This window comes from Semicossyphus pulcher, unplaced genomic scaffold, assembly GCF_022749685.1.
Source record: "Semicossyphus pulcher isolate SPU_LCO1_2020_fin unplaced genomic scaffold, fSemPul1.0.p SCAF_13, whole genome shotgun sequence".
NCBI lineage: Eukaryota > Metazoa > Chordata > Actinopteri > Labriformes > Labridae > Semicossyphus > Semicossyphus pulcher.
Genome location: NW_027211637.1, coordinates 20,396,347 through 20,419,598, shown reverse-complemented (window position 1 = coordinate 20,419,598; position 23,252 = coordinate 20,396,347). Strand labels below are relative to the sequence as shown.

General features: G+C 42.7%; 1 protein-coding gene across 2 annotated transcripts in view; it reads left to right on the top strand.

Moving 5' to 3' along the window:
* Positions 1 to 23,252, top strand: part of slc2a4rg (SLC2A4 regulator) — a 42,410-nt gene extending 19,158 nt beyond the window's left edge. Inside the window, exons 3-9 of one of the 2 annotated variants that reach the window (XM_069660592.1) lie at positions 2,525 to 2,625; positions 5,354 to 5,592; positions 7,979 to 8,079; positions 14,788 to 15,061; positions 15,996 to 16,136; positions 17,537 to 17,664; positions 18,549 to 23,252. In XM_069660592.1, coding sequence (XP_069516693.1) covers positions 2,525 to 2,625; positions 5,354 to 5,592; positions 7,979 to 8,079; positions 14,788 to 15,061; positions 15,996 to 16,136; positions 17,537 to 17,664; positions 18,549 to 18,660 — 1,096 coding nt within the window. In that variant the 3' untranslated portion in view covers positions 18,661 to 23,252. The remainder of the gene's footprint in view (positions 1 to 2,524; positions 2,626 to 5,353; positions 5,593 to 7,978; positions 8,080 to 14,787; positions 15,062 to 15,995; positions 16,137 to 17,536; positions 17,665 to 18,548) is intronic. The other variant, XM_069660593.1, reaches the window with a different exon arrangement.

Sequence of the window (23,252 nt, the reverse complement as noted above, 5' to 3'; positions counted from 1 at the left end):
TCTCCAGCTAAGTTTAACATCTCCGCTGTTATTTCACAGACAGGCGAGAAGTTATAGAGCGAGAACCGAACCGTGTCATTTAACGTATCTGCAGGCGATGTTGTGTTCAGCAGAGTAAGCGATGAACAAGAATGGAGAGGCTGTTATCTGTTTGCAGTGTGTGGCAGCCATCTGCTCCTAACTGCGTGTATACGTTGATATTCAAGATAGTGTGACAACAACAGAGTCAATCTGAAGCGGTGACACATACACACACACACCACGGCAAAAGCGTGCCGTTTGTGTTTACACATGCACACACACAAATACTTTCACCAGATGTAATGAAACTGCGGTGGTGTATCATGGTGCTGCCGGGAAGCAGAGGAAGGAAAAAGCTCAATGTCAGGAAATCAGAGCGGGTTAGGGGGGAGGTGGGGGTAATAATGGGGTCTGGTGTGTTGGTATTCCTCTGTGTGTGTGTGTGAGTGTGTGTGTGAGAGAGAGAGAAAAGGATAGCAAAGTTTGAATTAGCGCTTGAATCAGCTAATAGGCTAGCTGTCAGCTGTTTCACTAATACTCACACACGTAGACACATACATGCACATAACCCACGGACACACACACACATTAAAGCAGACATGCACGACTTTCAGTGGCATGCTATGAGTATACCACTTTTCCCCACTGTTGGGAGGCCCAATGGGACTTTACCAAGCCTCCAAACTTTGTGGGACTGTAAGCACCATTTCTTGAATTCCAGAGTCAAACTGAAAACAAGGCTTTCACATTGGCAAAAACAGCGCAGAAATGTTATTAAGGCAGAGAGAGAGGCCCATAAATCAAAAGCGTGTCCCTGGTTTGCCGTGTTTAGCACTGAAAACAAGGCTAATGACTGAAACAGGACACGGCTAATCTTGTTATCTCTTTATCTCTCGTTCAGACTGTGCTTTGTGTGTGTGTGTGTGTGTGTGTGTGTGTGTGTGTGTGTGCATGTGTACATTAGCCGCCTCTCCTCTGGCTGTGTCTCCTCTTTAAGCTGTGGTGTGGATATTATTTTTCGCATACTGTGATTCTCTCCATGCAGTGTTTTATAATTGCACACAACTGTTTTGCCAACTGCAGAGGGCAGAAAGAGTAAAACACAGGCACACAGAGATGTCCAACATAAAAAGTAAAAGCAGCTTTTTGTGTGAGAAAATCTGTGTGAAGGGTTCAGACTATCTCTGAGACATTTCTTCATATCTGCTACATTCCTCCGCGATCTGTTTGCTCTCCATCCAACACATTCTCATCATTGTGAGAGCTCAGACGCTTTCTAAACTTTTCTCCGTGTCCATTAAATGTTTTAAAGTCTAACCGTGTTTGTGTGTGCGTGTGTGAGCAGGTGCACGTACGCATGCTGATTCACTGCGCACTTTCGTACGTGTTTGTGGGGACTCGAGAGCGAAGTTTTTTGTGTTGAGTTTGTGTGAGTGTACTGAGACTCAGCGTGGATCTCTGCCAGGGCTTAGGGCTTGGCTGAGAGAACGCCTCAAACCAGTTTACTCTGGTTGTGTAGTGGAGAAGTCTGGGGGCGGGACGAGGACCTCTTAAAGCTGCAGAACATGTGGATCTCTGCCTCTGTCTCTCTCTGTCTGCCTGTTCTGTATTAGTACATCAGTGTTTACGTATATGTTCATATTTCAACATTTAACACATAATCAATCCATATTCAGCGCATTGTAATGCCTTTGACAGCTCATGTTTTACACGTGAATTTCAACCCTTTTTATGTGTTTGCAAGTGTGCACAAGTGTGTTAGAGAGTCTTGGCCCCGGCTTAAATACTTTACCTCGCATTTCGCTTTCAAGGACAGCAAGAGCAGAGGTTAAGAGGGCACAACACAACAGATTAAAAGAATAAGTGCGTCACTTCTTTGCAGGATGACACACAAATTGCTTTTTTTGCTGCTGGTTCACATTTTTATTAGAATACTGGATGCCAAAGCTCTCTCTGTGGGCTCACTGTGCTTGTGTCTGTGTTTGTGAATGTGCGCTGTGTTTATGTGCACGCTGCTAGTTCCAGTGGGCAGTATAAATAAGGTTTAAGCAGAGGGTGGACTGCTCAGCATGGGGTGCAGAGAGCAGGAAGGGAGGAACAAGCATTGCTCTCCCTCTCTCTTAGCATGGTTGCACAAGCTGTGCAAAATCACACCACAAGACACTTTCACTCTAGGGTCTCAATTACAACTTCATGAGCGCACAAATGCACGTACTCAGAGACACACACAAACAGCGAGTTACCCCAGTTTTCTGACTGTGCTGAATACTTCTGCTAATTCTGATGAATTAGTCATTTTGGTGGCTGCAGTGGTTTGTTGCTTCCTCTTGGAATAAGACCTGGTTTTTTATTCTAAAATTATTTTCCATTACTAAAAGGCTGAATGTTTATTAGCTCAAACAAATCCTGGGTTCCAATTAAAGTGGACAGCAACCGTTATAATCCTGACCTGAATTTATCCTGTGTGCTCAATTTCTATTTGTGTGTTTTGTGTGTTTTGCAGGAAGCCCTCAGGTCACGCTGATAAGGAGGTGATGGCAGCCACCGTCCTGACCTCACTGTCCACATCCCCTTTGGTGCTCAACCCTTCCTCTGCACCCACAGGTAACAGCCCTGCCTCAGAGCAAGCTGCATGCTACCTCCAACACCTGCTCAAATACTAACTAATGCATTAAAAAACAAGGTCACTCACTCTAAACATACATGTACATTAATACATCTAACAGAAGAGAGTCTTAGTTTATTCTAAGCACTATCCCCTTATCTTTGTATACATGCTTACCCTGAGCCCTATCCTCACTGCCAACTGTTCAGCCTTGACCCTATCACCACAGCTCCACTTGCTGTTTCCACTTCTGTGGCTGCCATCACCATGCCAACACTGCCAGACGGTCAAAGTCCAACTTGTTTTTAAGCTCAGCATTAAACCAAGGCTACTGTTTTTTTTGCTCTCAGTAAGACAACATGTTTATAGTTCACATACCATATCACCTCATACGACATTACAACCTCATATGACATTACCAGTCAGGCAAGGTAGACAGAAGCCTATAGCAATGTTAATTTTCATGCAGAGTTCAGCAGAGGATGCTGTGGGTTTGGGAGGAGCTAAGCTCGACAGCAGTGTGTTGCTGAGAGGGGATGTTGGTTGATATCTTTGATTTTTCACAGTTTGGTCAAGCCTCATAAAAATGTCTGTGCATGTGCTCAAGTGGGTAATAATAATAATGATAAGCAATTATCAAAACCAAATGGGCCTAACAGACACACACAAGAATGTAGGAATAAAACAGGAAGACAGACAGAATAAGAGGAACAACTTAAAACAATGTTTGACTTAAAGAAACTATAAATAAGTGAAACATCCATCAGACAGACAACCCGACACGCTCACACTCACACCTACGGGCAATTTTAGAGTCACCAATGAACCTAACGAGCACATCTTTTGACTGCGGGAGGAAGTACCAGGAGAGAACCCACGAATGTACGGGGAGAACATGCAAACAGAAAGGCCCACTTCGCCCGAACTAGGAACCTTCTAGCTGTGAGGCGACAGCGCTAACCACTGCACCACTGTGCAGCCCATGAATTAAACACTATGGATAAAATATAAAAACTACAGTACTTTAGGTAAATGCTCCATCATGTAGCCCAACTCACTCTACACCTCCCCCTAAACCCTCAATATAAAGGCTTAAATATGAAATCACTTTGTATGATTTATGTAGCATTAAAATGTGTTTTTTGTGATGATATTTTATCTTTAGGAGATGAAATAGGACGGCCAAAGCTCTGATCTGTTTCTTTATTTTAGGGGTGAAACATGTCCCACCCAAAAGCCTCAGTAATTCTGTGAAATAGCGCAGTAATCCCAAAAAACTGATCTATGCTACATGTCAGATGAACTGGGATTCACCCCTTTACATTTCTATAGGAGACAGTTATCGGTTGGTATAATTTAATCCCTAACATACATGACATTAAGCTTCAGTCTATGCTGGGCTTTAGGTTTTATTTTTGACCATGTTTTGCCTCATTGAAAGTCCGATCAAGCCGGTGCGATTATCAAGTCTTATAGGTTAAGCGTTATTGGATTGGTCAAAAGGCCAAAGTGTATGTAAAGGGTTTGTGGGCGCAGACTTAGGGAAATAATATCGTACCTTGTCCAGGAAATTAAAGCTGTGTCTGGCTTAATGGTCAGCTCACTGTATAGCCAAATGAAAATGTTCGGACAGTAAAGTATCTGCTGCATATAGGATATTGAAGATTGAATGCAAACAGGCTGTGATGATTTAGGGCTTTTGAGAGATTTTATTTTTTCATTTCGTTAACAAAGTGAGGATTTGGGTGAGGGTTTTTATGCATCCTGTCCCAACAATATGTTGCCAATATTTTCATATTTCAGGCCTTCTAAAGTGGAGCACACTAACACTCCATGTCCATGTTTAACTGGTGTTGCTTGTGTTCTTATGTGCCATGCCAACATGCTATGAATCGGAATATTAAGTTGAGGTAGATAGAAAAACATGAGTCAGTTAAAGGTATAATAAGCAGGATTTTTCCTTCCTTCAAACTGTGGACCCCTCCTCCTGGGCTCTTTGTCACCAGAAGCTCACTCTCACTCTTGTGCGAGAGCAGGCCAACCCTGCAAGGCCAACTCTCAACACTCTTTCGCCATGTTCGCCGGTCTGAATGGGGCCCAGTTGCTAATTTGAACCACTCCCACACTCACCTATACGCTGTGATTGGCTCAGGGAACCACAACAGCGCCCCTCCTGAAAATGTCCCGTGCAAAGCAAAACAACAGAATAGATGCAGAGTGAAAGGCCTCACACACCTGCCAACACACATGTATAGAGGCCCATAAGTGATGATTTATATTATATTATATTTGTAAATGTCTATATTTTATTTTTCTAAGAAAATCCTACTTATTATACCCTTAACTTTTGAACATGCACTGCCTCCTGGTTACCAGTGCAGAATAGTCCACAGGAGAGCACATCATGACATTGTTCTCACTAACCCTATGTAACTCTTGTTCATTGTCATTCTTGTTCAGCCAGCTAGCTAGTTTAGCTTTAGGTAAGTGCATGGAGAAAGTGAGCTCAGGTAATTAGGTATGTAAGTGGACAGACAGGTAGACTATGCATTATTTAATTTGGTCTGGATTAATAATTTGATTTGGTCTGAATGAAATGATTGGAGGGACTTAGGGTTACATTGCATTTCTACTGATTGCTGTCAGAGTGTAAAAAGAATTTGACAAATATGACTCTAAAATAGATTTCCTTCCCGAGCTTTAACTGTAACTTTTTTGATCCTGCAGTCCCAGAGCTAGCCAGCAGGGCTTGGAAGGAGGTGCTGTCAGCCAGCTACAGCAGTTCGACCAGCGGCAACTGGAGCTGGGATGCCAGCGACCAGTCAGTGCCCTCCACGCCGTCCCCACCTCTTTCCAACGATGCCAACAAGAACTTCCTGCTCTCGTCCCAGGGTGATGATGTCAGCGAGGATGTCACAGAGAGCACGCACTTCATGTTTGAGGACCCCATACCTCGAAAGCGAAAGGTAGAGATGAATTTTCACTTCCTGCTGCAAGAAGCACGGGAAAGGTGTTCATGTTTTTAACATCAAATCCCATTACAGGAAATGTTGTAATACTTCTAGGGTCAGTTGTCAGGTAAGGAAGCTAATATGTACAATTTTGTTGTTGCTTGACACAGCTGTGTTTTTTATGGTTTTCACAGCACCATCAGATGCTTTCCTCTCCACTATAACTTAAACCAAAAATGAGCTCACTCTGCGTTGTACTTCAGGGCCACAGTTGTAGATAAACAACTGTGTTGTGCTTTTGTTATTTCTATAAAGTAGCAGCAGGAAGACACCTCTGAAAACCCACAAGATTCATTCAGAAACTTTAAGCACCATGCAGTTAAACAGGCTCTGACAAAAGGCCCATCCCTTTCTGCTTGTGTGCATGATGGATTATAGAAACAGCCCAGTATGTAAAGTGTTTTCCTTTTTCTTTCCCCTTTTTAGTCCTTTCAGGTCAGAGGTGGGGAGATTTAGTAAGAATGAAGGAGAGGCGAGGATTGAACAGCGGGAGGTATCAAAGGTTCGAGGGATGCATAGAAATCAGGACAGTCACACTCGGGAGGGGGGGCGAAGGAGGAGAGGGGAATCGACAATGAAGGTAGCAACAGCAGGAGAAATGAATCTCAATATTTCCTGCAGCCATATAGTGACAGAGGAGAGCTCATATACTGTACAATATGTGGGAGTTTGCAATTCAATCTCCCATGAGTGGAGCTGCAGTGGAGACTATTGAGCTGCCAAATATATAAAACCGTAAAGACTCAGAGGACGATGCTGCCAGAGACCAGTGCCATACCATAGATAAGCAGACAGGAAATTAAGTAGGATGGCGCTGGGGGGAATATACACACATAAGTTGTGTGGAAGAGGGCTAAAAAAGTGAGCTAGCTTTGCGCTGCAATATAGCTGACACCAACCCCAGAGGTCTTAACCCTCAGTGAGCAGCTGCCCCTTGAAATGCAGGCTGTTTGATTTTATGCAGGCAGTGGGTTAAGAGGATTATTAAACATGGCAATCACCAGTCTTACTGTAACAGTGTTAAGATGCAAGAAAAACGCTTAGGGAATTAAGTGATTGTTTGTGGGATTAATGGCTAGCTTTGCTGTGTCATTTTTATTAGCAGGGTTGTTTTCAGCAGCATGGTCGGGAACCAGCAGCAGTAGAGCAGTTTAACGGCCTGTGACTGTTAGAAGGGAGTGACAGGCAAAGAGGAAATGTCTAGATGCTACTAAGATACCAATGTGAGAAAAGAGTGAACATAACCATTGATAAAAAACCTGTTCCACTCTCACTTATCTCGCTCAGCTTTCCTCTCTACCTCTCCTGCTCCCTCCCTCCCTTCCTTCTCCAGACACTGTTGAAAGGTAATGAGAGTACGCACCCACTGCTCAGTGGTGATGCAGGTCCCTGCCTGCTCATGGGACAGCTGCCAGCCCCTGATATGAAAAAATAATACATGCAAATACTCATTACATCTATCTATCCATCTCCCCACAAGCTTGCTTTTAAAGCCAAGGAGAATTATGCTTGGCGTAATGTAAAATCCCATTTAAGGAGGATCAGATATAATGCGCATTTGAAATGCTACTTTTGAGATCAGAGGTTACAAAGAGGTCAGAGCGGTGCACATGCATGTATATGTCCTTCTCTGAAGGCATAATGTTATGTTAAGCTTTAGGGACACCCCCTTTGGCAGCACCCTTACCCTAGCTATTTCCTGTTAGATTTTCACCTCAGCCCTCAACATGCACAGACAGCAGGAAGAGATCAAACTAAAGCATGTAGTGTACTCGTCAATCTGTCAGTGAACATGAAAGGTGGAGGTAGAGAGAACACAATGCAGTTTCAGTTGTCCCTTCTCTCCCTGTCCTTTCTGTTCCTCTCTTTTACCCAGCCTGTGTCTGAACATGTCACATATCTGGTTTCTATTTTTATAGGCTTGGTGCTGTAATAGCTCTCTAATGAGGTGTAGTGTTTGGCCCCTTGTAGAGTGGATCTCAATTCCCCATGAAGGCCTTTCTATTGAGGCTGCCAGTGAGATCTAAAAGGCTGCATGGACCTTTATTTCCCATGAAAATCTCACCACTGTTCTGCATTTAACATTTGTCGTTTTATCAGGGCTGACAGCTGTTGTTTTCTTTCTTTTTAAGACTATGAGTCACAAACCAAATAGTTAAACAGTTTATATAAAGATAGTGGTAGCATAAATACACAGATATCACTGATTGTCTTATCTTATCAGTGATTTCCCCGTTTATTAAATATTGTGACACCGTTTCTGTCAGACGCTGTGTTGCAAATATTGTGACACAAAAATCAGTTGTCGTCTGACTCATGGTGGTTTCGTGGTGTCTTTCAGAACTCCATGAAGGTGATGTTCAAGTGCTTGTGGAAGAACTGTGAAAAGGTCCTCAGCACCTCCTCAGGGATCCAGCGACACGTCCGCACCGTCCACCTCGGGTGAGTCGCTCGTCATTAAAGGAAAACTGAACCCACACAGTGCTCAGTCTCCTGGGTTTCAGCTGCCCCATTAACAAGGCTTTAGGAGCAACGACAAGCTTTAATCTTCTCTTACAGCTGAACAATGTTTTTGAAGGTTTAGTTCACATCATTAGCTCTCAGTATTTTCTCTCTTTATACAGTCTGACTTGCTGCCTAGTTGTTTATTATGCATCTAGACATGTCTTAGCTGAACCACTACACACACCCACCCACACACACCGCTGCAGGGCAGTATGATGATCTGTATGAGTCACAGTGGTGATCTTCATCGTGACATTGACGTAGTTAAAAAGTTTGTTTCTATCTGTAGTCATACTGATGTACTTTGTGAAGAATAAAGTCTGTAAATGCACACATTGTTACTGATGACATCTGGCTGCTTTATAGATCTGCAGGCTGTGTTTCACACTTTGATAAAGACCTTCACTGTGTAGGCGTCACTTAAGTAATCTATATCTGCAGCTTCGGGGTAGTAGTGTTAAACTTTGATTTAGATAATGTGGTAAGACAAGAAAAGTGACACTCGTCTGAGTTTTTACAGCCTGGATGATGTCCAACTGCCTGCTTTTACAGCCGACTTACAGAGCTGCTGATTTACTGCTTATTCACACGTGTGCTTAGAGATATATTGTCCAATGAGGACCAACAGAAGTAACATTTCTCCAACCATACGAGCAACTCATACTTTTGTATCACAATGCTTAAAAGGTGACTGAATGATAATATAAAAGGTATCACATTAGTCATCTGAATTATGGTTTTTAGTAACTCTGAATCAGTTTACTTTCACTTCCTTTCCTCTTCACATGCAGCACGCACACTTATAATATAAAATATAACTGTTGACACCCTTTGCAATACAGAGCAGTTACAACTCTCAGTTTGAATAGATGGTTTTGTCAGAAAGATCTGAAAGGGGCTGTCATTATGAGAATTAATGAGGGAGAGAGATCGTGCAACTTAAACTCTGTGATTCAGTTTAACCTCGTACAGTTTTGAGTAAAGAGGCATCCTCTCGACTGTGTCCTCGCAGTTATTGACATTTCATCAACAGCCTGTTTGTTTGAGGAGCTCTGCAGCACACTGGCTTTTACTGCCCCCTGCTGCTGAGAGGAGGAACAACTTCCTGTCGGCGCTGTAACTGACAAACAGCTGTGCTTATGTGTACTTACTTTGTAAAATGGAACGTGGCAGGCGAAGATACTGGCGCCCTTGATTAACACTTAAATCCATATTCGATTTTTTTTTTTTACATTTTTTAATAAAAACATATTTTTATTAGTTTTTCTTTCTAGAACATACAAGCAAGAGAGGCAAAAAAAACACAGAGTTGACTGAAAGAAAAGTGATCCAACAGACAAAAAGGAAAAAATATATTAAATAAATATTAAAAGGGCAGTTGCACAAAATATGATATTAAGACGTTGTACGTGCTGGGTCACAAAGACAGTGCCTGTCTCTTGTGAGGTTGTATTTAACTGGGTGAGGGGCTAATGCTGCGTTCGAGACAACTGGGAACTTGAGTTTTTCTGACCTTCGTCTAGAAAAATTGCTCTGGAACGCCATTCAAAGTCGGAGTTCCTACTTGAGAACTCGGGGCAGATTAATCTACCCCGAAAATCAGATTTCTTACGTCACACAACAGTGGCCGCACCCATGGAGAGGCAAATCTTTAATGGTAAACTATCAACTGAAAGCAACATGCTATATATTTGCCTGCATTTACTTAAATATCAACTAATCTCATATAGTAAGACATGTTCTGCATGACATGTTTGATAAGAAACGTCGCTGAGCTGGTTACTATAAACAATCTCTGAAAGTTATCTTCTCTCCACAAAAGTTAAGTTAGGCAAGCAGGCTGAACCGCTGACTGTTAAATTGGCTAAAGACTTGCCAAAGAGACATCAGTTCGTCACGGTCGGCCATGTTTGCACCTGGCACCTGGACTGTCTTCAGAAGTCGGAAACCGCTGGATCAGCTGTCAGTCTGCCACACACAGTAACAGTGTTTTCTCTCTGTATCCTGTTACCTGTTTAACAAACACCTGCACATGAAGAACAGGCTGCAGTCTGTGTTGCTGCTGCTTAGAGCCATACAGACACCTACCGGCACTATGCTTTTATATGATTTATTCATTATTTACATTTTTGATTACTGATAATCTGATCTGAATTCATTATTTAATCAGACCAAATACTGTCTGTTCATGAACTATGAAAATTATTGATTAGGCTCAAAGTTTGAGGGATACATAATATATATATTATAATCACAGGGCTGACACATGAGACAGACAACCTTTCACGCTCACACCTATGGGCAATTTAGAGTGACCAATGAACCTAACAAGCATGTCTTTGGACTGTAGGAGGAAGCCGGAGCACTGCTGCCAGAGAAGGTGTGCTATGGCAGGGGTGATATGGGGTCTACATTTAGTGCCAGTTAAAGTTAGTACTTTGGATGAGCTTGAGACATGTGATGCGTTTTCGGCAGAGGCAGGAATCAAAAGATGAATAAAAGATAAGATGAAAAAACGGATGAAATCAAAGCATGAATTATCTCCTCCAAATCAGCATGCCAAAGAAATCACTTGATTTGTGATCCATTCATTGGTAGAAGAAAAGGTTTTCGTTTTCACTTACTTCACTGTGGATCATTAAGTCTTGATAGATAAAACTGTGTGTTGTCAGCTTATGTATTATTTAACCAAGCATGTAGAGGGAGATGACAAGGGGGCCAAGAACTGTGCCCTGGGGTACCTGTGACTGCTGCAAGAAGTGCACACGCTGCAGTATGTCGGCAGCTTGACGACATTTATAGTTAATGTTTGTGACATTTTGACTTACCACACTTCAAAACATTTAATTCAACAACAACAAGGTGTTAAACTCTGGCTACATCACATTAGCAAAACCTGAGGACGGGGGACATTTAGGGCCGTCCCTGACCAAGTGATTTCTTAGTGGATAAGAAGTTGTTACTTCAGGTAATTAGACAACACTTTGCACTTTGACTACATTAAATGAATCTAAATAAATATTCTTTGGGGCTTCAAAAGTTGTTTGAGTTTAAGGGCTGAAAAAGAAAATCACAGTAATATAATTTATACTTAGCTACAATACAGAGAACTAATGTAATACGTTTCTAAAATATTGATTTTACAAGATCACGTATAAAGACAGATGCCTGATAACAAAAAAGCTTATCTTTCAGTTATTTATTCATTAATTCTTGTTTTTTGAAATCACTTAGAAGCACATATATCAGCATTCTAAGTTTTCCTCATTCCAAACATGGTCCTTATGGCCCTGCTGAAGAACTTCCTGATCCTTCGCAGTCGGCTCCTCTTCACTTTCACGGTTGCACCATCACCGGGTGAACCATCGGTGTCGGACCTCGGCTCCACCTCAGCTGGACCGCTACTGGCTCTGTGTTGGCTGACAGCTGGATCTGCACGTTCAGCAGCTGTTGCTCCATCAGGCACGTTTGTAATGTCGTCACAGGAGCCAGGAGAGACTGATCCTGCAGCAGTTGGACAGATAACCGGAACATCTTCAGCGTTGAGCTCTTCCTCAGTCTCATTAGCGGGAGTTAGGTCCTCCTCTGAGTTGTCCATTGGGATGACATTCATTTTGGCGCAGGAGTCTTGGGCGTATGAGCTGATGTCCATCTCCTCTTTTAGGTGAACCCTGGAGACGAACGGGTGCTTCAGGGCCTCGTCAGGACTGATCCTCTGCTCAGGGTCTGTTTCTAAGAGACACGTCAGGAGGCTCACGAAGGCTCTGCGATCCTCAACCTCAATGGACTCTTGTATCTCCGGCTCATTTGTTATCATGTCATCCAGAGAATTGACAGACCTTTGGAATATTTTAGGCGCATTGCCAGTTTCCAGCTGGTATTCCATCGGTGTCTTCAGCCACCATTTTTGATAGTCCAAGTGCTGGTTCTCCTTGAAGTACATATCAGTGAAAAAGCCAGCACTGAGGAGGTGGTCAGCAGGCTGGCCCACAATGTCAACAATGTTCTTCATCACCTGGTACTCACAGTGTACCCCGAACAGGTGGTTGGAGAGGTACAGCGATGAGAGGACACAGCCAAGAGCCCACATGTCTATTGCCTCAGAGAAACGGAGGCCCAGGATCATTTCAGGTGCCCTGTGACCGATAACGTGCAACATCTCACCATCCTCCACTTCAGAGGTCTTCAGCGACAAGCCAAAGTCTATGAGTTTGACTCTGAAGGGCTGGTTGTCATGGTTTACAAGCATGATATTGTCGGTCTTCAGGTCACCGTGAATGACACCAATGCCCTTGAGGGCGTCAAAGGCTGTCAGCAGCTGCTGGGCAATTGGCCGAATCTCACCGAGAGACAGCGGCTTCCAGTGTCTGCCACTCATTAGGTGGTAAAGACTCTGGTCTAGCATCTCAAAAACTAGGCAGGTATTTCCTTTGTGCTGGAACATTTCGAAGAACTGCACAATATTTGTCTTGACTGGATCAAGAAGGCTCACAGCTTCGAGTATTTGGAGCTCTCCTTCAGAGGCTCTGCTCATCTCAGGATCCAGAATCTTCATGGCCACGTCCTTGGCCGTGATTAAATCTGCTGACTTGGCAACTTTACCGTAGACTCCCTTTCCAATGAAGTCCAGGATGAGGTAGCGATTTGTGAGGCTTTGTAGTACGTCGTACTTTTGCACCTCAAGCCACTCTTCTGACTCCTTCTTATCTGCTGTGTCTGCTGTTGAACAGCTGGAGGATCGTGGATTCTGTGACATGTTGTCAATAAAAGAGGTTTTCCACACAAATGAACAAATGAAATATCTCAGCAAGCTCTGGTAGGTAGTGAACTGCTTCAACTGTAGGTGAACTGAAGAGTGGATCAACTTCTAACCCAACAGGATTCCATGATTTCTGTCACAGTCCCATGATGACATCAGTTCCCTTCATCAGACAGTTCTATTCTACGGCGGTTTCTATGACGATCACTTTGTTGTTCTTTGAAACCTTGTCAGTGTTTCCAGTGTGGATTAACTTTTTGGTTATCATTGTGAGATATAGGGACAGTTTGGTTTTGAAAAAAGATCATGTTTGTTCTGTGAAGGTTCTCAGTCATCCAGGTCATGGTCATTCTAAGGTCAATCCAGAAGGCAACTGGACTTGGTTGAAGTTCTTGAAGACGTTTCACGCCTTTTGGATCATGTTTGGGTTTAAATTAAGCAAATAATGTAACTGATGTGTCCGTCTATCTTGCTGTCATGTATGTTACGTAACTAACATCAACTCAAACAGAAGTTGTCATCTTCAAAAAGTCGACAGACTGGTTTCAAATACGAATCACACCCAGTCTCCTGGTTGAAAATCCCGTCTGTTTGACCAACCCAGGCCTCTGACCACCACCACAAGCGGTCTTCGGTGCTCTTTGTGGCACATTAAGTTAGAGGACAGCATTCAGAAGTGATGCCAGAGGGGAAACTATGGTCACATCTGTCATATGGGCTGCTTCTCATGTCTCTTAAATTGCATCCTTCACTTGCGTCTTAGTCCCTCCCACCAGAGATGCATGGAGAGACGCGAGGAAACCAAGAGAGGAGCGAGGAAACGAGGGAATGTTTTTCAAGAGACATGAGACGTCCTTTCTGATGAAGCGTCACGTGCAGCGACGTCTGTTTGTGATGACGGATCAGCTGTCAGTCTGCTTTAACAGCTGTTTGTGTCTGCACACATGTGCTCTGTATGAATACTAATAAAACACAGTAACAGTGTTTTCTCTCTGTATCCTGTTACCTGTTTAACAAACACCTGCACATGAAGAACAGGCTGCAGAAGTCGGTAGTTCAGAAGTCGGAAATATCACTTGGAAGTTCTCAAGTTCCCGGTTGTCTGGAACGCAGCATAAGTTTCACTTTAATGTAGTTCAAAAATGTTTTCCGTGTTTTGTCGAAGTTGTCAGAGGAGCCACGTAAAGTTTGGAGGATTGAATTTCAATAAGTGAATAGATTAGGACATAGCCAGAATGAGTGTGCTAAGGAGGCAGGGGAGAGTTTATCTGGGAACATCTTGGACAGCCTGACTTGATGCAGCACCTTAAATTGAATGAGGCCGTGTCTGGCACCAGATTGAGGCTGTGTGCGCCCCTCCCAGGGCTTTTCCACTGCTCATGTTTTAAGCTTTTTAATCCTCTTTTTCTCAGTATTGTTTGTTTGGTTACAGTCCACCTTAAAATGTTCACTGATCATTGGCGAGAGATGAGAGAGAATTCATCAAAGTAATTTTAAATATAAGGTATAAAGCATTTTCTGCCACCCCTGTTTATAAATATGCATTGAAAGTGACCAAATCATTTTAATTTTAGAGGACATACATAAAGAGAGAGATGCCCAACAGATATGATTTATCATACTTAGCATAACAGCATGTGTGGCCAGCAGATTGTCGCACTACATTAGTCAAGTTCCTGTCAAAATGCTTAGCAAGTCCAAGAAGAAAGGGCTGCAATACGTGATTAATGTTGTTGGTTATTCAAAATTTGCTTGACCCAAAGTTGAAGCGATCCAATGCCGTCATTTAAGACTTATAAGCTCAGAGTGAAATGATACTGGATGTTAAATAATCTTCGTTTAAGGAGAAGCAGAAGCGTTAAGTTGTTGCTCTTCCTCTCCTCCAGGCGAAACAGCGACTCGGACTACAGCGACGGAGAGGAGGACTTCTACTACTCAGAGATCGAGGTCAACATGGACAGCCTGACAGAGGGCCTGTCCAGCCTCACGCCCACCTCCCCAACCACGGCCGGCCCTCCGCCCGTCTTCCCTCCACCGCTCGATGACGTCCCTCACTCTGAGCACATCAACATGAACGGTTCACAGAGCCACGCCCCGACACTGCTCAGTCAGTCGGCTCCCTCCACGCTCTGCCACATCCGCACTGACCACGCCTACCAGGTAGCTCACAGACAGACACACACACACACACGCAGACAAAAACAGTCATTACTTAATTTAATCTCTGACACGGCTCCTTCTAAAATACCAAAGACAACATCAGTCAGACCTAAAAGTTTGAGATTTTCAATCATGTGGAATCTGCAGAGGCAGTTTCTGAGGTCAGTGTGGGAAAAGAAGCTTTAAGGTCAGGCTGAATTACTTAACTCCTACACCAGTGTGGGAGTTTATATGAGGGAAAACTAACATAAGGTCACATGAAGAATGAAGGCTGAATATTTTAGTTTTAGTCATCTGATTTAATCGTGCTCAAATTCCTGCTCGCCACTTTTGATTTGAACTTGCTTGTAGCAACTTTGGGTATCCGTGCCTTCTCCCTTTATTTCCCGTCGTCTTCTTCTCCTATTTCTTCCTCTTCTCGTTCTTTTTCTTCTTCTTCTTTTTCGTCTTCTTCTTCCTCTAACTGTGCACTCCTCATTTTATGGAGGTATTAATGGAAGGGTTAACTGGAAGAACACATTTGCTTAAAGTACAAATCTTTAAAATATTCAGTAGTGAATTCAGCCCCTCGCAATGGTTCAAGGTAGTGTTGAACTCAGTTGTCATGACAACACTAGATGCTTGTAAAAATAGGCTTACAGTGTGTAAACTTTCTCTGTGGTCCACTGTACTCTCTGTACACTCCTGCTGACTTCTGTCCTCTCTGATATTCTTCACGCTGTGTTAGAGTGCAACAGTTTAACAGTCTTTATATAAATCACAGAGTTGATATGAAAGCACATTTCATGTGGAAGCAGAGATCTGCCTTTCCTCCTCTTCACATGATTTTTTTTTACTTCTGTGCTCTCTGCCTCTCTGCACTTCTCCTCTCCCTCCTCCTCTCCTCCTGTCGTCTCCTCTCCTGGCTTTGTTGGGGCGCTTGTCCGTGTTCCAGGCCACTGCTCCAGTGAGCATCCCAGTGGGTCCTGAGCTGGCTGAGTTAGGCATTGGTAATGGGACCGGGCCTGGAATTGGGACTGAGAATGGCATCAGTGTGTCGTGGCAGTCCCCTCCTGTCATTTTCAAAGGCGCTCCGGTGAGTGAGGCTTTTGTCTTGCTCCTTTTTATCTTCATCTTTACTTTTATCCTCCCCTTTCCGCTGTTTTTCCCAGCTTTTTCTCTCTCTGGTTTTTTACTCCCTTGCTTCTCAATACCATCATCTCTTTATTTACAGAGGCACAGATTCTTTATATCGCACAATTCATCCAAAGTGCTTCACATATAATCAAGATAAGATGTGCATGCAGGTTCAACATTAAACAACTTTATATTGTACGTGTCGCAATGCTGTTTTTGTGAGGTTTATGCAATTAAATAGAAATAAAAATTAGTAAAATATTGGGATTAAAACAACAAAAAATACAAAAGGTCGGGGGTCAAAATGTTTGAAGACAGCTTTGTCGTGACTCAAGACTCTGAGGGGGCAGATATTGTGTCTTAAAGGCACATCAGACGTCTGCAGGCACACAACTGTTTAAAGATTTACAAACCAATAAAAAAGAGCTTAAAATCAATAAAAAGAACTGGCAGGAAACCACTGCAGGGACACAAAACACATGTAATGTGAGCTCTCCTGGTTGTACCAAAAACATGTAGTGATGAATTTTGTATGAGCGGCCTCTGAACTGTTGCTTTGTTTTTGGGCAGATCAGAAAGACTTCAGCAAGATAGTGTAGCCAGCGAGTGTTGGGCTTTGCAGCGTAAGCAGCAACATTCATGTTATTATTTTTTAGGTCATAAAAAAGCCTTATAAATGTCAAGCTGGGCTACGGGATGAGGGGAGTAACAATGAATTAAAACCCAGGAAAAAGAAGGGATGAACAAAGTATAGGCAAAGTTGAAGGGATTTATTAACAAACTAAAGCAAAAAGGAAACACAAAGCGAGCTTCTTCTAAACAAAAGAGAAGCTGCTCTTTAAGACAAAACACTATAAACCAAAACTGCAAATAACAATAAACACTAAGGCCTCGAAGAAACGCCCTCCTTCCACTGAATGAGTAAACCCGAAGACATGTGTCACACACACAGCCGAATGGCCCACTGGCCCTGGCTGTCTCATCTCTGCTGCTCTTTATACTCTCTCCTGATTGCTGGAGTGGTAACAGGTGAGCCTGATCACCTGCTGCAGCAAGGGGAGATCAGCACCTGAGGAGCACAGGAGAAAGACACACACACACACACACGGAAAACACAACACAAAACTACGGCACGTAACAATTATATAAGGAAAATGACCTGCACATAACATGTGCAATGAGTTCTCCGATTGGAACAGAGGCTCACACTAGTTAGTTTTTTGTGTGTTTTATTCTGAAAGGGACAGAGTTAAAGTTGTGTCTTCCTGTATATTTTGTCAGAGTATAGTATAGAGCTAAGCTGCACTGTGTCAGTAGGATATTGAACAGTGTCCTTATGATGTCTTCCCACTTTTGCAGGGGCCTGTGACTCAAGTGCGAACAGTCAGCATCGGTGAGAAGAGGCAGCCGGCGGCCAGCACACACACCACTGTCAACAAGAACCATGCGGTAACGACACAGGCGCCCAAATCAGCACCAGGAACCAGGTACGCTGCAGCAAGCATGTGTCTAATTCTTCTTCTTATATGAGGAAAGTGGGTTTAGTTTTTCTCCAGTTATGTGTAGTGATTCACAATTGTGGGACTGTGTTCCAGATAAAACATTTTTTCTTTATCTTTCTGTATTCGTCTCTCTTCCTTTGTTTGTTTGCCATATCACTGCCGCCTGAAATGAGCTGCTTTTCCTTTGTGACCATGGTTGTTGTTAAGCAGCCATCATGATAAATTACAGGCATTCGCTGCAATGAATTGTAAGTGGTCTAGGGCTGAAACAGTTTCTTAATCAATTAGCCGATGAACAGAAAATTAACCGCTAGCTATTTTATAATGATTAATCACTCGAGTCATTTTTCCAAGCAGACTAAACAACATATTCTGGTTCAGGCTCAGACGTGAAAATGTCAGACTAAACATCTTATTTCTACATGTTAGGAACCATCTACTACTCATGTTAAATCAATATTAAAAATAATTAGTTGCAGCCTTAAAGTGGTTGTTCAAACTAATTTTGGGTTATGGTCAAACGTTAAACCTTTCTAGCAGAGCGACTCTTGTGAAGTCTGAATAATAACAGCAGGAATGAGCCACGACAAGGATGCTATATACGGTGCTGAATCAGGTCACATCTGATATCATAAACAGTTGCATCAAATAATCAGCCCCTTCAGTGACTGCTGCCTTGTTGACATCACATTTATATATTGATTTATCATAAGGAAAGACTCGTCTGCTCTTGTGTCCTTGACCCTGCCTCTACATGCACATTTTGCCTTTGAGCTCTGCTGCACATACATGTGTGCTTTTATGCCCGAGTGGGCGTCTGGATGTCTGTGTGTGCATGTCCTTATGCTGTCACATCTGCTGTTACCAAGGAAACCCCGTGGGGAGGCAAAGAAGTGCCGAAAGGTGTACGGCATGGAGAAGAGAGACATGTGGTGCACAGCCTGTCGCTGGAAAAAAGCCTGTCAGAGATTCACCGACTAATCCAGTCCCCTTCCCTGAGTCCGTGAGAAGAGATCTTCCTCATTCGGAGCGACAGCTAGGTGGACTCTTCCGCCGAGGAGACGAGAGGAGATTTCACCACGATGGATCTCTCAGCGCGTCTTTCTCCAGCCCAGCAGGGGTTTGCCTTCTCTATTTCCCTTTTCCAAACACAAAGAGAAAATAAAAGCGGTGGGTAAAAACAAACAAAAAGAAATCAGCGAGAAAAAATGACTTTTTGCAGGTTTGGAGACTTTTTCTAAGACTGAAACAACAAGAAGAGAAATTGGATTCTGATTTGATTTTTTATGTTTTTTTCACTTGCCATTTTCACAGCCTCAACTTCGAGGCTGTGTTAAAAGACTACAGATAAGCTTTTTGGTATACTCTGTTCAGTATAGGATCATCATGTAATGTGCTGTTAATGAGCTAGATCATGACTCTTTTTGGAAGTTCAAGGGTTAACACCAGATTTGCTCGGTCAAACCTTTGTAGCATATCCTTTTCATTGTCACTGTTTGAGGGAATTCAAAGCTAGCAAAGGCTAAAAGCCTGTTCACTTCCAACCAACCGTTTAGGTGTTATAATCCTCAATCTAACATCACTGTCCTCTGCAGCCTTACTGGATATTGACGACACGTTTGAGTACATACAGCTCACTATCTACTTTTTCTTTAAGCAAATTCAACACAGCCAGCTACACTTCCTGTAAGATTGCAAAGATGCACAAAACCCTCACAGTAAGTGGTACAAAAAGTTTCCCCTGGAATATTTTTGAGAGACGTACACAATACATGAGATAGCTCTTCTTCTCTTTACTCGTACCCTAAAGATATGCACCTTGAAGAAATAAGTCCTCTTTTAGAAAATCACTGTTACCACAGCGTGTGTCTGAGAGAGCGGATATCTATTTCTGATATAGACTTTATTTTCAGCAGTGACATGCTGAAGCAACTAGCAGTTGCACCGTGCAATCAGCAGGATTACAGCATTTAATATTGTCTTTCTTGCTTTGTGGTTGTTATTAAGGTGAGTCCAGGCTCCGTTTGTTCCTTTGACAGCTGATGTGCTTAAAGAGATTGTTTACCACAGTGAATGAGACAGCCCTTTGAAACTTTAACACACAGTCTGACTGATGTAATTTGTGTATTTAAGGTAATTATTCAAGATTGTAACCCACAATCACTACCTGATAATAAGTCAGGCATTCTAATTCATTATTTACAGTTTGAAACGGAGACGTTACCCAATCATTGACCAGCATTACTACGTTTTTAGATACCAGTTGTAACGTCATAGGAACCCGACGTCGTCTTCTTCTTCTCTTTTAAACCGTTGAGTTTAAAAATGTTGTTACCAAAGTGGAGTTTAGATTTTTTAGAACAGGTCTGTACCACCAAATGACAGGCCTCCTTTTCAAAGCATTCGATTAAATATAAGTGGTAGATTTTATGAGAGTTTAGAAAGTGTAGTTTTTGATACATCCCATTTATTTGTAGAAGTAGTGGCCAATGTATGAAAATAACACCCGTTGAATTTTGTCAACTGTTTTGTATTTCTTTAAGATACAAGAATAGAATATAATGCAGATGCATTTAAGAGGAGCTTAAGATGGGGCGCTGGTTTGGCTCAGTGGTTGAATCTGCGACCCATGCGTGGAGGCTATAGTCCTCGATGCGGTGGCCCTGGGCTCGGCTCCCGTCCTCGGCCCTTTGCTTTAGATCATTAAAAAAAGTCAGCTAGGATTTTGTTTAAAGGATTACAGCCTAAAACTGTGCACCTGCATGGTGACGTTTATTTATTATTAGCTTAATAACATGTATAGACAAGTTAGTGATCTATTAGTGGTGATAATACTTACAGAGGGACAATTTGTGGTGAAAATAGTGAAAGTAAAGAACAGAACTAAGTAAAGAAAATAGTGTTTTTAAGCAGTTCCTGCATTTAGATTTCCCCCCAAAAATGTTAAGGTCTATTTGTTAACTTGCCCTGATTCGCCTCAGTTATTATTTTTTATTTAAATGACTTTAATTAACAAAAGTCTGATCTTTTTTAAGTTGCTAACCTACTTCCGATTAATTATAGGCAAGTCCGTTCATTTACTTCTGTAGCCCAACATCACAAACTGAGTACATTTGACACACTGACCCCAAATACTCAATTTGGATACTCCAACTTAAAAAAAAACAAACCCTCTGACAGGTATGTCTCAGATCTGACAGGCGAGTCTTGTACTTGTATATTTTTAATGTAAGTTCTGTGTGTCCCCCGCTCTCCTGACACTGACCTGACCACCACAGACATGTGACACACACACACACACACACACACACACACACACACACACACACAGTGCCTTTCCTTTCCTATACGAGCAGGCCGTCGAGCAGACTCCTTGACCGCGGTACAGCACGCCTTAAGACTCTGTCGCCGTAAAAACACCTGTGCTGTCCTTTGTCACCACAGGGCCGCTCGTGCTGTCTGCACGCGACTGATAGGCGACCAGTTATCGCGTCGCCGTGAAAGCAGAACCTTGAGTGTTAATTGGTGAAGTAAATTGGCAGAAAATGTTAAGCACACGTTCGCCGTAACTGTGGTTAATAATATCTCACTCACACCATTTTATTTTGAAACCTGTAAGTGGGTTTTTTTCCCAGCAGCATCCCAGATAAGCTAGGTCTCCGTCTCTTTCAGCGCGTGACTCTTCCGGTCAGAAACTTCACAAAGTGCCAATGAAAAGAACATAAAAAGGAAAAGGTGTACTGACCTGATGAAATTGCACTACGTTGCACTGCACAAAGACGTGTTTTATACATAAACGTTTTATATACACACATTTTGAAGTGTTCGAGGGGGTCGTCACTGCCCGATGGAATAAATGGGGTGTCAGGGAAAGAGGTGCTGTACCTCTGGGGTCCCCCCATTGTTAGCAAGTGATGTTGACAGCTAATTACTTGCTCTCTGTGTCAGATTTATTGTACTAAACATAGTGGTGTTGGCTGTTTCAGAGGCGCGGTACTGAGGAGTACATAGAGGTACTTAGGTAGTCAGTCACTTTGCCTTTTCTTGGAGGAGTGCCAAGGGCCGTAAGCAGCACCTGCCTTGTCTCAGCGATGGGAAAACACCGGTCTCAGTTAGATGCTACACGTCTTGCTAACAGATGCTTTTACACTGTTTTTCCAAAATGCTCACACTTTTTACCCGTAACGCTCATCTTTGTGCTTCCTTTACTCACTCAAAATCTGGTTTCTGCTTATTGACATTTTACTGAGCTGAGGTAGAAGCTGTGTAGATACTTTTATTAGTGCTGGATACCACTTTTTATCTGTTATCTCTGGTTTCGTTGTTGGAGTGTCGCACGCAGCCCATCAGGTCTCTCTCCATCCTCAGTGTAAGCACTTTTAGATCCACCAGCAGGGTCAGAGGCCGACGCTTTCGCTGGCAGTGAATGGAACCGTGGGCATATTTTAAGCTAACAGGTTTCTACGTTCACTGGCCACTTTTCCACCTTTTTTTAAAGTTGCACTAAAACCGGCCTGGCGACGATCGAGGCCTAAGTCGTATCATCAAGAGCTCGGCTCAGTGAGTGCAGCCATTATGTCGGTCGTTATGACCAGACAGAACTGTGGGTACTGAGCTGCTCTTGCGCACAGATCTCACATAAGAGAACTTAATTGGTGATTTTCTACAGAATTGATCATTCATTTAGAACTTTCACCCAGAAGATGGGAGATGGAGATTGGAGCCGACTGTTTATGGGTTTGCAGGGAATTTTTAAACGATTACAGTCGATGGAAAGCAGACTGGAGACGCGCAGTGACGATGGAGATGGATTCGCAGTTTCAGGGCTTTCTTGTACATATGCAACATAAAGAGAACCGTGAGGCTTTTTTTCATATATTGTTGTTTTTCTTTGTTGTTGTATCTTGTTATATGAAAAGTTTTTTTTTTACAGTATAGTTGCTTTGAATATTTTCTTTCTTTAAAAAGAAAAAAAAAAAGTCAATTGAGAAGCTATAGTGAACATAACACGTAAAGATTCAATGTATATTGTAGCTTAGAGGCAAAGGGGAGAAAAACAAACCCTGTTGAATGTAAAACCCACAGAAAGAAACGTCTTTTATTTTGTTGTTTTGTTTGCTGGCTAGTTCGTAGTGAACCTGTAGCGCGTCCTGATTTTGGTATCCAAATCTTCTAACACCCACAGACAGCTGTCGCCACACTGCTAAGTCATATCAGATAACACAACCATGCAGTATTGCTTTACTTTCTGACTCCGTGCAATGAGATGCTTTATAATGGAACAAGAACTAACCTGAGCTTTTTGGTGACACGTGGGCGACTCGCTCACTCTGTCACGTTTTGTCTTTCTCCCTGCCAAATAGTCTTTTTTCTGATTATGTGTGGTTGTAGTTTGTGGTTGTGACGTTTAGTTGTTGTTCGGCAGGATAACCTTCGATGAATATTAACCTTGTGGGAATCTTTATCCTGCCCCGCACATTCCAACAGACAGCACGCTTTTTAGTGTCTTCCACTTGTTTCCTTATAGACTCGTCCTTCCTGTTTTCTACTCACTACAGTGAGCCTTTTCCTGT